General features: G+C 36.3%; 1 protein-coding gene across 1 annotated transcript in view; it reads right to left on the bottom strand.

Moving 5' to 3' along the window:
- The window catches only part of IQCM (IQ motif containing M), a 333,482-nt gene that overhangs the window by 249,807 nt on the left and 70,888 nt on the right, over window positions 1-12,787 (bottom strand). The window contains 1 exon segment of the mRNA XM_053743531.1: window positions 3,563-3,619. Within this exon segment, the coding sequence (XP_053599506.1) occupies window positions 3,563-3,619 (57 nt within the window).

The following is a 12,787-nucleotide window of genomic DNA, read 5'->3' as shown; positions in this document are numbered from 1 at the left end:
GCTGCCTGAACTTTAAGGGGACTAGATTAGGACGCAGTCCATGAGCCTGAGACAAACACACATAAGTTGGACGTGAGGTGGTCAGCACACTAAACACGTCTGCCTCAAACTCTGCCTGGTTTGGTCTATACACCACATGGAAATAATGTGGCACAATCAAGTCTTGTATTTTTAACAGTTTAAATGCTAAGTGGATGAACAGAAGCAGGTTCAGGCTGATAGGTTAAGAAACTTCAGCAATGTAAAATCTGGAACCTAGAATAGCTGTGGGGTTGAGGGGATGACTTTCCACGATACCTTCAAATATAAGCTCCATTACTAAAGGAAATACGCATGTGCCACTCTCCTTTAGTTACAAGGAACCTGATGTGAATTTGACTTTCCAGAAGTTGTATAATGAAAATACGGGTTTTTCTATAGTATGAAAGAATGACTAAGCTTTAGAAAACAAAAACTATCTACAAAATATTTTGTCACACATCTTCAGTGTTTTATTTATTCACAGGTTATGCATGAGCTAGAATTACTGTGTGAATTCTGGAATAAGCTGGCCTTTTGGAAAGTAAAAACAAGTATCTAATCCCCTAAGAAAGGCTTTTAATTTTTAGTTATTTCCATCTGTCTTTGAAGATTGGCTTGTCGGAAGACTGAAGTTCATTAATGCACCATTATCTTTACTAAAAGCTCATTAAAGCAATACATTCAATAGAAGAAAAAAGATTCTAGTGACAAAAACAAAAGGATAATCATGGGACAGCATTTTTTTAATTACTCAAATGAATTTATGGACAGCATTTTAGCCCTGCTTATGTTTGTAGGTTTCACTTTATCCTTTTCTTCTCTCTTAGGCATAGCTAGTAGCAAGCCAGCTTGTCACTTTACAAGGTATAGACGATATACGATTAGCGAAAGCTTAAAAATAAGTTTCAGGCAGAGTACTGTAGAAAATTAAAGACTTGTATAAAAACAGTGTTATCCACAAAGCCCAAGTCTGTAAAAGCTACAGCAAATATCATACAGAAACATAATAAACAGAGTTAGTGAAATAAGCTAATGACAAGGACTTTCCATTGTTATGATCAACATCAACAAGTATTGGCTTTAAGGATTAGTCAGTTTCTACCTGTCCTGTTCAATCCTTTCAACCATCAGTAGACAGGAAGCAAAGACCAAACATAAATCAATGATTCTACTTGTTATAAGTTCTAAGTAGATGATGAAAATGTTGGATTTTAATGTGTTAAACATTATCTATGAAGCTGAGTAGCCATGTGGACCCTGTTTCCTTTATTAATAATAAATGAAAATTGACTGTACTAATAAAATATTTCACAGATGCTCTGTCTTCTTACTCCTACACATCAAAAGATCAAATTCAACAAAATTTGGTTCTTTTGAGAAACATACTATGTATCATTTTAGCAGCAAACTTAAGAATAAATGAGGGATTATCTTAATTTTCTTAGTGGTTTTACTGATGACTATACCCATAAATGAGTTTCTCCTCTAGTTAGAGTTTTCTACTTGCCTTGACCTAAAAGAATATTGAATTCCATCTTCACTCATTTGCCTATGCCACAGTACCCACTTGTGATAGTTAATTTTAATGTGTCAACTTGTCTAGGACACAGTGCCCAGGCATTTAGCCACACATATCTGTATATGGCTGTGGAAGTCATTTTAGGTTAGATGAACATTTAAATCTGCTTTGAGTAAATGTGGGTGGACTTCATCCAATTAGCTGAAGACCTTAAGAAAAAGATAAATCTCCCCCGAAGAAGAGAGAATTCTGTCAGCAGACCGTCTGCAAATTTGAGAGGCAATGTTAACTCTTCCCTGGATTTCTAACCTGCCAGCCCACACTGAGGATTGTGGACTTGTTAGCCTCTATGACTGCATAAGCTAACTACTTAAAGTAAATCTCTCCATAGGGGAGGGGAGGGGTGGGAGAGAGATCTTTTATTTTTAAATATGACATATGGAGAAAGAAAAACAGAGAGCAATGTCTATCTTATCTATCCATCTATTCCTCTATCTATCCATCTATTCCTCTATTTCTCTATCTATTCCTCTATCTATCTATCCATCTACCTGTCTCTCTATCTAGATCTCAATGCAAATACACTGATCAACAGATATCCAAATCTGTATCTACATCCATATCTATATCCTATTGGTTCTATTTCTCTCAAGAACCCTGGTTACTACCCCTAATTAGTCTCCACCTTCCCAAAGCACACCCAACCTTCAAGACCAAGTTCTAATTCCATCATCTTTTCCTCACAAAAGCATACTGGAATTCTAAAGAACGTAAGTAACTGTCATGATTCCAAAAATAATCCTGGATCCATTTGAATTATTTAAATGTTAAATCATTTTCAAACTTTTATCTTTCCAATACTAAGAAAAATATGCCTTGCAATCACCTCACTGATATCCTCCATCAATGTGAATGATCTTGGAGGCTGAGAACCACTCATCTCTACCAAGACAGGACACAACTTATTGCCTTGTATCGTGGGTTACTTCTTCTGTTTTAACTCAGCCACAAACTATAAACTCTTCATAAAACATGGATGATGATATTTTTGTATTCATTATACACGTTGCGCAGCATTTTGCAAGATGAGTTTTTTGAAAGTTTAAAAAGAACTTTAAGCAATTTCATTGCCTTCAAAATTCAAATGACATCTTTACCCCCATTATGGATACTTATACCAAATGTCTTTATTCTTGCAAAAGAAAGAAGCGAAAATAATATAATTCCATCTCTACTTGAGTGAATTTTTATCAAAATATGATGAAAACGTGGAATTTGAACAATTACTTGTTATTAATTGATATTAATAACATTAATTTTTAGATTAGATCATGATATTTAGATGTGCTCTTAAGATTCCTGAAGATCCTGTCATGGCTCAGTGGTTAACAAAACTGACTAGCATTCATGAGGATGTGGGTTCGATCCCTGGCCTTGCTCAGTGGGTTAATGATCCAGCATTTCCATGAGCTGTGGTGTAGGTCGCAGATGCAGTTCGGATCCCACATTGCTGTGGCTGTGGTGTATGTAGGCTGGCAGCTGCAGCTCCGACTGGACCCCTAGCCTGGGAACCTCCATATGTCGTGGGTGCAGCCCTAAAAAAAAAAGGAAAGGAAAAAAAAAAAGATTCCTGGAGTTCCTGTTTTGGTTCAGCAGGTTAGGAACCCAACATACTGTCCTGTCCATGAGGATATGGGTTCGATCTCTGGCCTCACTCAGTGGGTTAAGGATTCAGCGTTGCTGCAGGCTGTGGCATAGGTCACAGATGCAACTTGGATATAGCATTGCTGCAGCTTTGGTGTAGGCTGGCTGCTGCAGCTCCAATTCAATCCCTAGCCCAGGAACTACCATATGCAGTAGGTGCAGCCATGAAAAGCGAAAAGATATATGAATTTTTAAAATAAAAAATGCTTACATTTTATAATAAAACAGAAAAAATGTTTATGCAAGGATATTAAAAAATTTACTTCAAATAATTCAAGCTGAGAAGAGAACTGAGTGGGCGCATAGATGAAACGGAACTGGTCAGGAGTTCATAGTTATTGAAGCCAGGTAATAGGTACATATGGGTTTATTATTCTGCCCTATTTTTGTATATATTTAGATATTTTCATAATAAAGTAGCTTTTTATCTGTTTATTCCCAAATATATAAACTTTTCCAATGCCCAAAAAAGTCTGAATTAAATAGCTAATCATCAGGAAAAACAGAGCAGACCAGAGAAAAATATGAATAAGAGTACTTTTCTATCTGGCAAGATCTTGTGTAGAACACGAGGGACAGAACTGAACTATAAGCTGTAAGGAAGCTCAGCTAAGCAAAATCCCCAAGTCCCCATATGGTGGTTTTGCTTAACATATTGTAAGATCCTAGATCAGCACCTTCCTCAAGTAGAGCAGAGCATCAAAATATGCTCATTATCTATCTTCTCCACTAGAATATAAGCACTACAAGGTCAACAGCTTTTGTCATGTTCACCAGTGCCTCTCCATCAATAAGCAGAGCATGCAATGCATAGTGGGTGCTCAATAAATATTTGTCAATTATTCCTGGACATAAATATGCTCTCTCCTAATTACCACCATAATCCCATAAAGTATTAATTATAGGTATTAAACTATTAGTATGAAATTTTTCATTTAAAAAATTCAAGTTTTAACCACATATGCTTCTTTCTGAAAATTATTTCTCAGTAATTTATACCTATTTGGAATGCTAAAAATAACTTCTTGGGAGTTCCTGCTATGGCACAGTCGGTTAGGATTCCAAATGCAGAAGCTCAGGTCACTGTGGAGGTGTATGTTCCATCCCCAGGCCGATTCAGTGAACTAAAGGACCTGGCATTGCTGCAGCTGTGGCCTAGGTTGCAGCTGTGGCATAGGCTACAACTGCAGTTCAGATTCCATCCCTGGCCCAGGAACTCCCGTATGCTGCAGATGAGGTCATGAAAAAGAAAAAAAAATAACTTCTACATACACCATCCCATTTTAGTCTTATATCCCAGTGAGAGAGATATAAAACAGGGATAACCTTTCCCATTTTAGAAAAAAAAAAAAAATGAAGCTCCTAATACACTCCCCTGTTGAGATTCCAACCCTGATTTTTTATTCACAATCCTTCACTCTTTCCACTGGAGAACACTCTGAACATTCTTTGTAAACTAGGATCCATTATTTTTACACAACGTTATTGGTTCTAGTGGGAGATGAAACAGATCCTGAGAAGTTGAGCCCAGAGCCAAAGGATGAAAGAGAGAAAATCACACCCATTATGTGAGCTTTTAGGTGCAATATTAAGGAGTGTCACTTCAAAATCTTAAAAGATAGTAGAGATCACCTTTTACTTTAAATACAGAAAGCCATAAAAATATCTTTCCCACTCCAACAATGACAAGGCAGATAGTTTATAAATATCTGATCAGAGCTTTTTTGAGCTGATCAGAGCTGAGGTCACAATGCAACCTGATAAACTGTAATACAAGGTTGCCTAGCTTCTCCAAGGAGAGAGAGAATATAACCCACCATGGGTAGATGATGAAGAGGCAACCAACATAGAAGAAGGCAAGAAGAAAAATAGCTGGAATTGTAGTAAGTCTTTGGAGTCCAAATGTAGACTCACTTGATAGTGTACAATCCTCAGAGGCCCAGACACACAGGGTATCTGCATCCACTCCCCTATTCTTTTCCAGAGGCTTCCACTGAGTGCCAATGAGAAAGACTGGGGTATGGTAGGAGAGAGGAGAGAGACCACCTCTACAAGGAAGGTGTGACGGTCCAGCTTTGGTTTGAAGTGGAGTAGAAGAACCTAGAGAAGCCTGTCCAAATCAGACACTGCATGAGTACAAAGCCGTGGCAGGTGGCTGCTGGGGGAGGGGCAGGAAACTCAACTCAGTTTACAAAACCATTGTAACCCTGATAGAAAAGTCAGACAAGGGTACTACAAGAAAGGAAAAACAGCCCTATGTCCTTCATAAACACAGATGCAAAAATCTTTAACAAAGTATTAGCAAATCAAATCCACCAATATATGAAAAGCATATCATGGTGAATTAGATCTTACCCAAGAAGATAAAGTTGGATTAACATGTGAAAATTAATAAGTGCAATTCACTACAGCAATACACTGAGAGAAAAATCAAATAATATTTAAGTACATGCATAAAAAAGTTTTACAAAATTCAACAAATATTGATGAATAAAAAATTGTTCTATAGCAAACTAACCAAAAGCAGGAAATTTCTGAATCATGACAGCAGGAACCTATAAAAAATTATAGCTAATGTCATACCTGGTGAGATATTGAATGCCTTCTGCCTAGGATTTGAAACAAAACAGGATATCTGTAAATAGCACCATGCTAGAATTCCTATGCAGTGCAAAAAAACAAGACCAAGAGATAAGAAAAGACATACACTTTAGAAAGTAAAAACTAAAACTACCTTTATTCAGAATGGCATGACTGTGTATGTAAGTAAATTCTAATGAATCAGAAAGAAAGCCAGTAGGACCAGTAATGAATTTTTGCAAAATTTGCAAAGTACAAAGTCAATTAAAAATCAATTTATTCTACATATCACCATGAACAATTTGAAAAGGGAGTTAAAAGTCAGTATCATTTGCAAGAGCTTCAAAAATCAAAGCATTAAGGATAAATTTAAATAGCACGTAAATATAAATATAAAATATATATTTTACAAAAATAAAATATTGCTGAGTGATTAAAGAAGACTTAAATAAATGAAGAGAAACACTATGTTCACAGATTGAAGGCTTAATGTTAGGATTGTTGTTCTATATCCCTCAAGTTCACCGTGAGAATAAATAATTCACAAAACGAATTAGAGCATTTCAAAATCTAAATAGCCAAGTAGTTTTCCTGGGACTAAGCTCTCATTTTTCTCACTGGCAAATGAAGTTAATTTTAAAATAATCTTCTAAATGTTGCACTGAGGTGTTTTTCAGTTGAGAAGAATCAAAATTCCTGTGTATATTTAAAATTTATTAGTAGAAGACTATTTTAACATTAGAACTTCAGCAATATTATTGATTCGAGTTATTAATACTTCATTCTAAAAATAGGAATCAAAGTTCAGTACTTCACAATTTACAGTTAACTTCTACATAAACAATCTCATCAAATTCTCATATCCATGAAAAATAGATAAGGAGGATTTCCCTCCATTATAAATAAGACAACACTATGGCTTTTTCTTTTTTCACTCATCTTCATTATCATGCTTGAAATTCCTGTTTGTTGGTTTAACATTTATCTCTTTGATTCCCTATACTCTAATCACACTTTCCAGCGCTATACACCTCTATTTAAAACTTTCTCCTTAGTTAAGGGAACTATAGCTAGTCACTTATGATAGAGCATGATGGAGGATACTCTGAGAAAAAGAATGTATATATGTATGTGTAACTGGGTCACCTTGCTGTACAGTAGAAAATTGACAGAACACTGTAAACCAACTATAATGGAAAAAGTAAAAATAGTTTTAAAAATTTTTTTAAATTAAAAAAAAAAAACTTTCTCCTTCGTTAAGATCCTTACTTTTCCTAAATAGAGCATCCTGTTTATTTAACTTTTTTTTTTTCATTTTGAGGTCAATATTGGGATACAAAAGCAATTTTAATGGAGCCAAGAAGATAGCAGAAGTTTTTTAATGACCAGACAACATGCTTGATGTTTCTTCAGAAAATATTTGTTCTCAATTTCATTGATGCTTAAAAACCTAATCCTCAAGTTCCCATCGTGGCTCAGTGGTTAACAAATCTGACCAGGAACCATGAGGTTGTGGGTTTGATCCCTGGCCTTGCTCAGTGGGTTAAGGCTCCGGCGTTGCCATGGACCGTGGTGTAGTTCACAGATGCGGCCGGGATCCCGTGTTGCTGTGGCTCTGGTGTAGGTCAGCAGCAATAGCTCCGATTAGACCCCTAGCCTGGGAACCTCCGTATGCCATGGGAGCAGCCCTAGAAAAGGCAAAAAGACAAAACAAACAAACAAACAAAAACCTAACGCTGACAAAAGAAAATAGAAAAAGAAAAAAATGATTATAACTAAAAATAATATAAAACAATTGTAATTTTATTTAGGCATTTAACTTACTATTTCCCCTATATCAATTTATTGATTCTAGTAAAAATTATTTTTAAAAGACCGATGGTATTAGAACCACACACACAATTCTATTTCTAATTATGTATCATTTCAGAAACACTAAAAATTGAAAAAATGTAAATACTATTTTAAAAATTCATGTTCTACAAATTAATTGTGGAAAAACACTTTCATTTATATATAATTGGATCAAAATGATTAGGGAGCAATTAAGGTGATGAAACACAAATTCTTCCTAAAAGTCTGTTTTCCTCTTTTGCAAAGTGGTAAATAAATGGTATCCTTTTTCAGACACACTAAGAGGAAATGCATCAGTCATTTAAAGATTTCTCCAATATATTCCCAAACCAAATTTTGCCCCACAGAGGAATTTAAGCCAAAAGTTAGAAACTCAGAAAAAGAAAACTTTGTAATATTCAATTTTCCTTATTTCTCTGCTTTAGCCTTCTATTCCTTAAGTCAGAAAAACTTGCAAAATATACTGTGACTTACATGTAATTTACTATGGTCATGAATTATTAATTTCACTTTTTAAAACTTATGCCAGAGAAACTACCTTAGGTATAAAAAAGAAGGGATTGTAAATCTAGTTTGAAAAATACCTTTTTAAAAGGGCAGGTTAAAAGAATAAGTTCTTGCTTTTTGTACTCTAAAATTTAGTTCATAAGTCACTAGAAGTAAATGAACCAACTTTAAGATTTGGTTGTCTATGGACAAAGTCAAATTCACTATGTGCATATTCAAGAAAAAGTATTCCAAACAGACAATGAAAGGGAGGGAAAAAAAAAAACCCACACTTTCAGAAAATGCTCTTGCAAAGATTTGGTTTATGGGACTTGATGGTACAAGTAATTACTGTGACATTTAATAAATGGCACTTTGAAGAACTGCTAAGCCCCAGTAAACCTTCAAGTCACACCACTTTGGCTTTTATTTGTTCTTAAGGAATAGAATTGTAGCGTATTTTTCCAGCATATTTTACCAGCAGAGTTTCACTACCTCAAGTTTAAAAGATTCATATTCATGAAATGCTTGAAAGAAACATCCCTTACATACAATGTATTTCTCAGTGGACATAGTTTAGCACAAACTGATAAAAATGAAGGGTCATAAAATAGGAAATCCATTTTCATACCCATTGGTGCGTAATTGAATAGATTCTTTGAATACTTGCTATAAATTAGTTCCAACTTAAAAGCAATGAAATATTTTACCTTTTGTAAAGCAGTCAGGAATGACAAAAAGTATTCTTCCCCCACCCCTTAGCAAAGAAAGGATATTCTGTGATCTCAACAGTTATTGCCTTCATCTATCTGAACTATAAACCCATCTCGTGGACTGCACAAGAAAATTTGGAGCTCCTTCAAAGCTCAACCATCCAAATACAACAGAGATTCTCATTGGTTTAAAGTACATTTTGAACATGAGAATATTGTTCCAGGATATTAAATTTGAAGAATGACTGATTTCAGTTTCCCTGTGAGTTAGGACACCGTAATGAATAGTTCTCCTCAGACTTAGAATAGATTCAAAAATACATTAAGGGACACAAACATGTCTTCTGGTCCATAAAATTTGTATCACCCCTTGCCATATGTATTAGAGAAAACATATCTAGCTTTTTTTTAATTAGGAATAATAAATTTGGTGGTTACTTAGCAGAACTCATGCATAGAGTACCTGCTCTATCAGGGGTATGTTCTAAGACATATATGTTCAATAAGAATCAATAGCCTGTAGAAGTCCCCTTGTGGTACAGTGGATTAAGGACTCAGCATTGCCACTGCAGCAGGTCACTGCTGTGGCAAAGATTCAATCCCTGGCCCAGGAACCTCTGCATGCTGTGGGAGGGGGCAAAAAAAAAAAAATATTAAGAATAAGAATCGGTAGCCTATAGGTAATCAGGGCCTATCTTTTTTTAACCACTTCTTGTTTGCTTTTCTTTTTTTGTGGCACATAGAAGTTTCCAGGCTAGAGGTTAAACTTGCAGGCATGGACTATACCACAGCCACAGCAATGCAGAAACCAAGCCATGTCTGCAACCTACACCACAGCTCAAGGCAATGCTGGATCCTTAACCCAATGAGCAAGTCCAGGGATTGAACCCACATCCTCATGGATACTAGTCGGGTTTGTAATCTGCTGAGCCACAACAGGAACTCTTTTTTTTTTTTTTCACTTTTTCAACCTTTTTTCAAATCACAAGTGTTACCTACCACAGCTATACTCTATCAGGCAAGCAGTACTTGCTAAGCATGGTTTTCATCAGGCCAAGCTAATTTTACATCTAACAGCTGAGCTCAACACATGGTTTTGTCATCTGAAACCTCAGCAGGCATTTATTTCATTTTTACTAGGTACTGCTAAACAATGATGCTTACCATGTGCCAGGCATGTGCCAAGTGTTGAAGATACAAGATAAACAAGACGGCCCCAGGCTTTGAGAAATACACAGTCTAGCAGGGAAAGGTAGACAAGTTACTGCCACTCTGTAGTGTTGAGTAGATTTATCTGCGGAGGCTCACTCAGAGACAAAGCAACTCTCTCTCATGGGACAGTTTAGCAAGTGATAGGGCACTCATGGATGATGATTGTGTCTAGCATGGGGTACAAGAGTTTCTTTCCCTTGGAGGAGTTAGGGCTCTGAGTCCCACATACCAGGACGCTTAAATCCTCTTTGAAGATCTCTGAGACAGAGGTCCACAGCACTGCTTAGACAAAAGAGTGTGGGTAAAAGGACTCAGGCAAAATCCAGAAGTTGCCCATGAAGACCAGAGAGGCTGGTCAGGCAGAACAAGCCTGGGCAGACAGAAGCCTCTCAAGAAACCTAACAAATAGTTTCACACTGTGGTTGTCTCCTAGTGCTATAACTAGAAACTACAAATAATTCTCTCCAATGGGTTAGTCCTTCGACTCTTGCTTTAAACTTGAGTTTAAAGATGGTCTTCTTACTGTTTCACTTCCTAGGATAGTTTTACATTAATTGATGAGATGTTTGGAACTTATTCTTTGTACCTAATGGCTTTGGCAGGTGTAAAGCAGTCTAGATGTACTGTGACCAACATGCCAATTTTCTCAAGACAGCCTCAATCTTAGCACTGAAAGTCTAAGGTCCTGGGAACCTCCTTAGTCCAGGGCAAACCAAGCCAGCCAGTCACTCTAAGATGTCCCACACCCAAGCCGACAGCAGAAGAGGTGCTCAACCTTGCTTTTCCTGGAGAATGTTAACTTTTAAAAATCTACTGATGTAAAATGTAACATACATAGAGAAGAATATGTAAAATGTTACATGCAGTTTTTAACAGTGGACTACGTACTATCAGAAACAATATATCTGCCACCTCTTAAAAATGCTTGCTTCCCAACCTAAGAGCTAACTACTTCCCTGAATTTTCTTATCACTAATTCTTTGTCTATTTTTAAAAAGTTTACCAATAGTATTAAATTATAAAACATAGTTATACCTTTTTATTTGAACTTGATCTACCAAAATATTTTTGTGTTTTACTTTTAGAACCCAACAGTATGTTTATAAAATTCATCCATGGTGCTGCATGCAGATATAGGTTGTCCACTTTTTTGGATGCATTTACCATGATTTATTCATCACTGTGCAGTTGATGACATCTGAATTGTTTCTACTTTGAAGTTATTACACACAATGCTGCTATTATTTGCATGTGCATCCTGATAGATGTGCCAGAGGTTCTCTGGTGTGAGTCTACAGATCAGCAGAATTCTCATCATCTGAGAGCTTGACAGAAAAGCAGATAGATGCTCAGGTCCCAGTGTAGACCTACTAAATCAGAATATTCAGTTTACCAAGATTCATTTTTGCATTAAAGTCTGTGTGAATACCTTGCAGTTCAGAGTAAGAAGCACTGGTCTAAGGTCTACAGGAGTGGACTCAACTGCAGTTAAGATTTATTTGACATCAGTAGGGTCGGAGCATCCCCACCCTTCCACATCCTCACCAACACTTTGTACTGTCAGTCTTTTAGATCTATAACTAACTGGTGGGTGTGGCCTGGAGTCTCCTAGATTTCCTTTGCATATACCTAGTAACTAATGAAGTTGCACACCTTTCTATAAGTTCATAAAGGGATCTAGATTTAAACCTCCAGTCTTTTGTCCAGTTTTCTGCCGGTTGTTTCTCCGCTCATTAGTTTGAAGAAATCTGGTCTATATACTAGGCTTTACAAAACTGTTGGTGATAATAAAATTATTCCTCACACCCTATGACTTGTCTTAATAGTCTTTTTTTTAGTTTTATTGAAGTATAATTAATTTACAAGGCTATGATAACTTCTGCTATACAACAAAGTGACCCAGTCACACATGTATACATATCCATTCTCTCTCAGATTCTTTTCCCACATAGATTATCTCAGAATACTGGGTAGAGTTCTCTGTGCTATACAATAGGTTCCCATTGGCGAATTGTTCCATATATCTTAGTGTGCAGATGCCAATCCAAAACCCCCAGTCCTAGATTTCACATATAAATGATATCATGTGTTTGTCTTTCACTGTCTAACTTCACCTAGTATGACAGTTTCTAGGTCCATCCATGTTGCTGCAAATGACATTATTTCATTCTTTTTTATGGCTAAGTAATATTCCATTGCATATATGTACCACATCTTTTCTCCAGGTCTTGGCTATTGTAAATACTGCTACAGTGAACACTGGGGTACATGTATTTTGTGAATCATGGTTTTCTCTGGATAGATGCCCAGGAATGAGATTTCTGGATTTTATGGTAGTTCTACTTTTAGTTTTTTCAGGAACCTCAATTCTGTTTTCCATAGTGGTTGTACCAATGTACATTCACACCAACAGTGTAGGAGGCTTCCCTTTTCTCCACACCCTCTTCAACATTTATCATTTGCAGACTTTTTGAGGATGGTGATTCTGCCTGGTGTGAGGTGGTACCTCACAGTAGTTTTCATTTGCATTTCTCTGATAATTAGTGATGTTGAGCATCTTTTCATGTGTTTTTTGGTCATCTGTATGTCTTCTTTGGAGAAATGTCTATTTAGATCTTCTGCCCATTTTTTAATTGGGTTTTTTGGGTTTATTTTCTTTGATATTGAGTTACAGGAGATGTTGGTATGTTTTGGAGAT

The sequence above is a fragment of the Phacochoerus africanus genome, chromosome 10, assembly GCF_016906955.1.
Source record: "Phacochoerus africanus isolate WHEZ1 chromosome 10, ROS_Pafr_v1, whole genome shotgun sequence".
NCBI lineage: Eukaryota > Metazoa > Chordata > Mammalia > Artiodactyla > Suidae > Phacochoerus > Phacochoerus africanus.
Note: the sequence above shows the minus strand (reverse complement) of the source record. Positions and strands in the feature narration are given on the sequence as shown.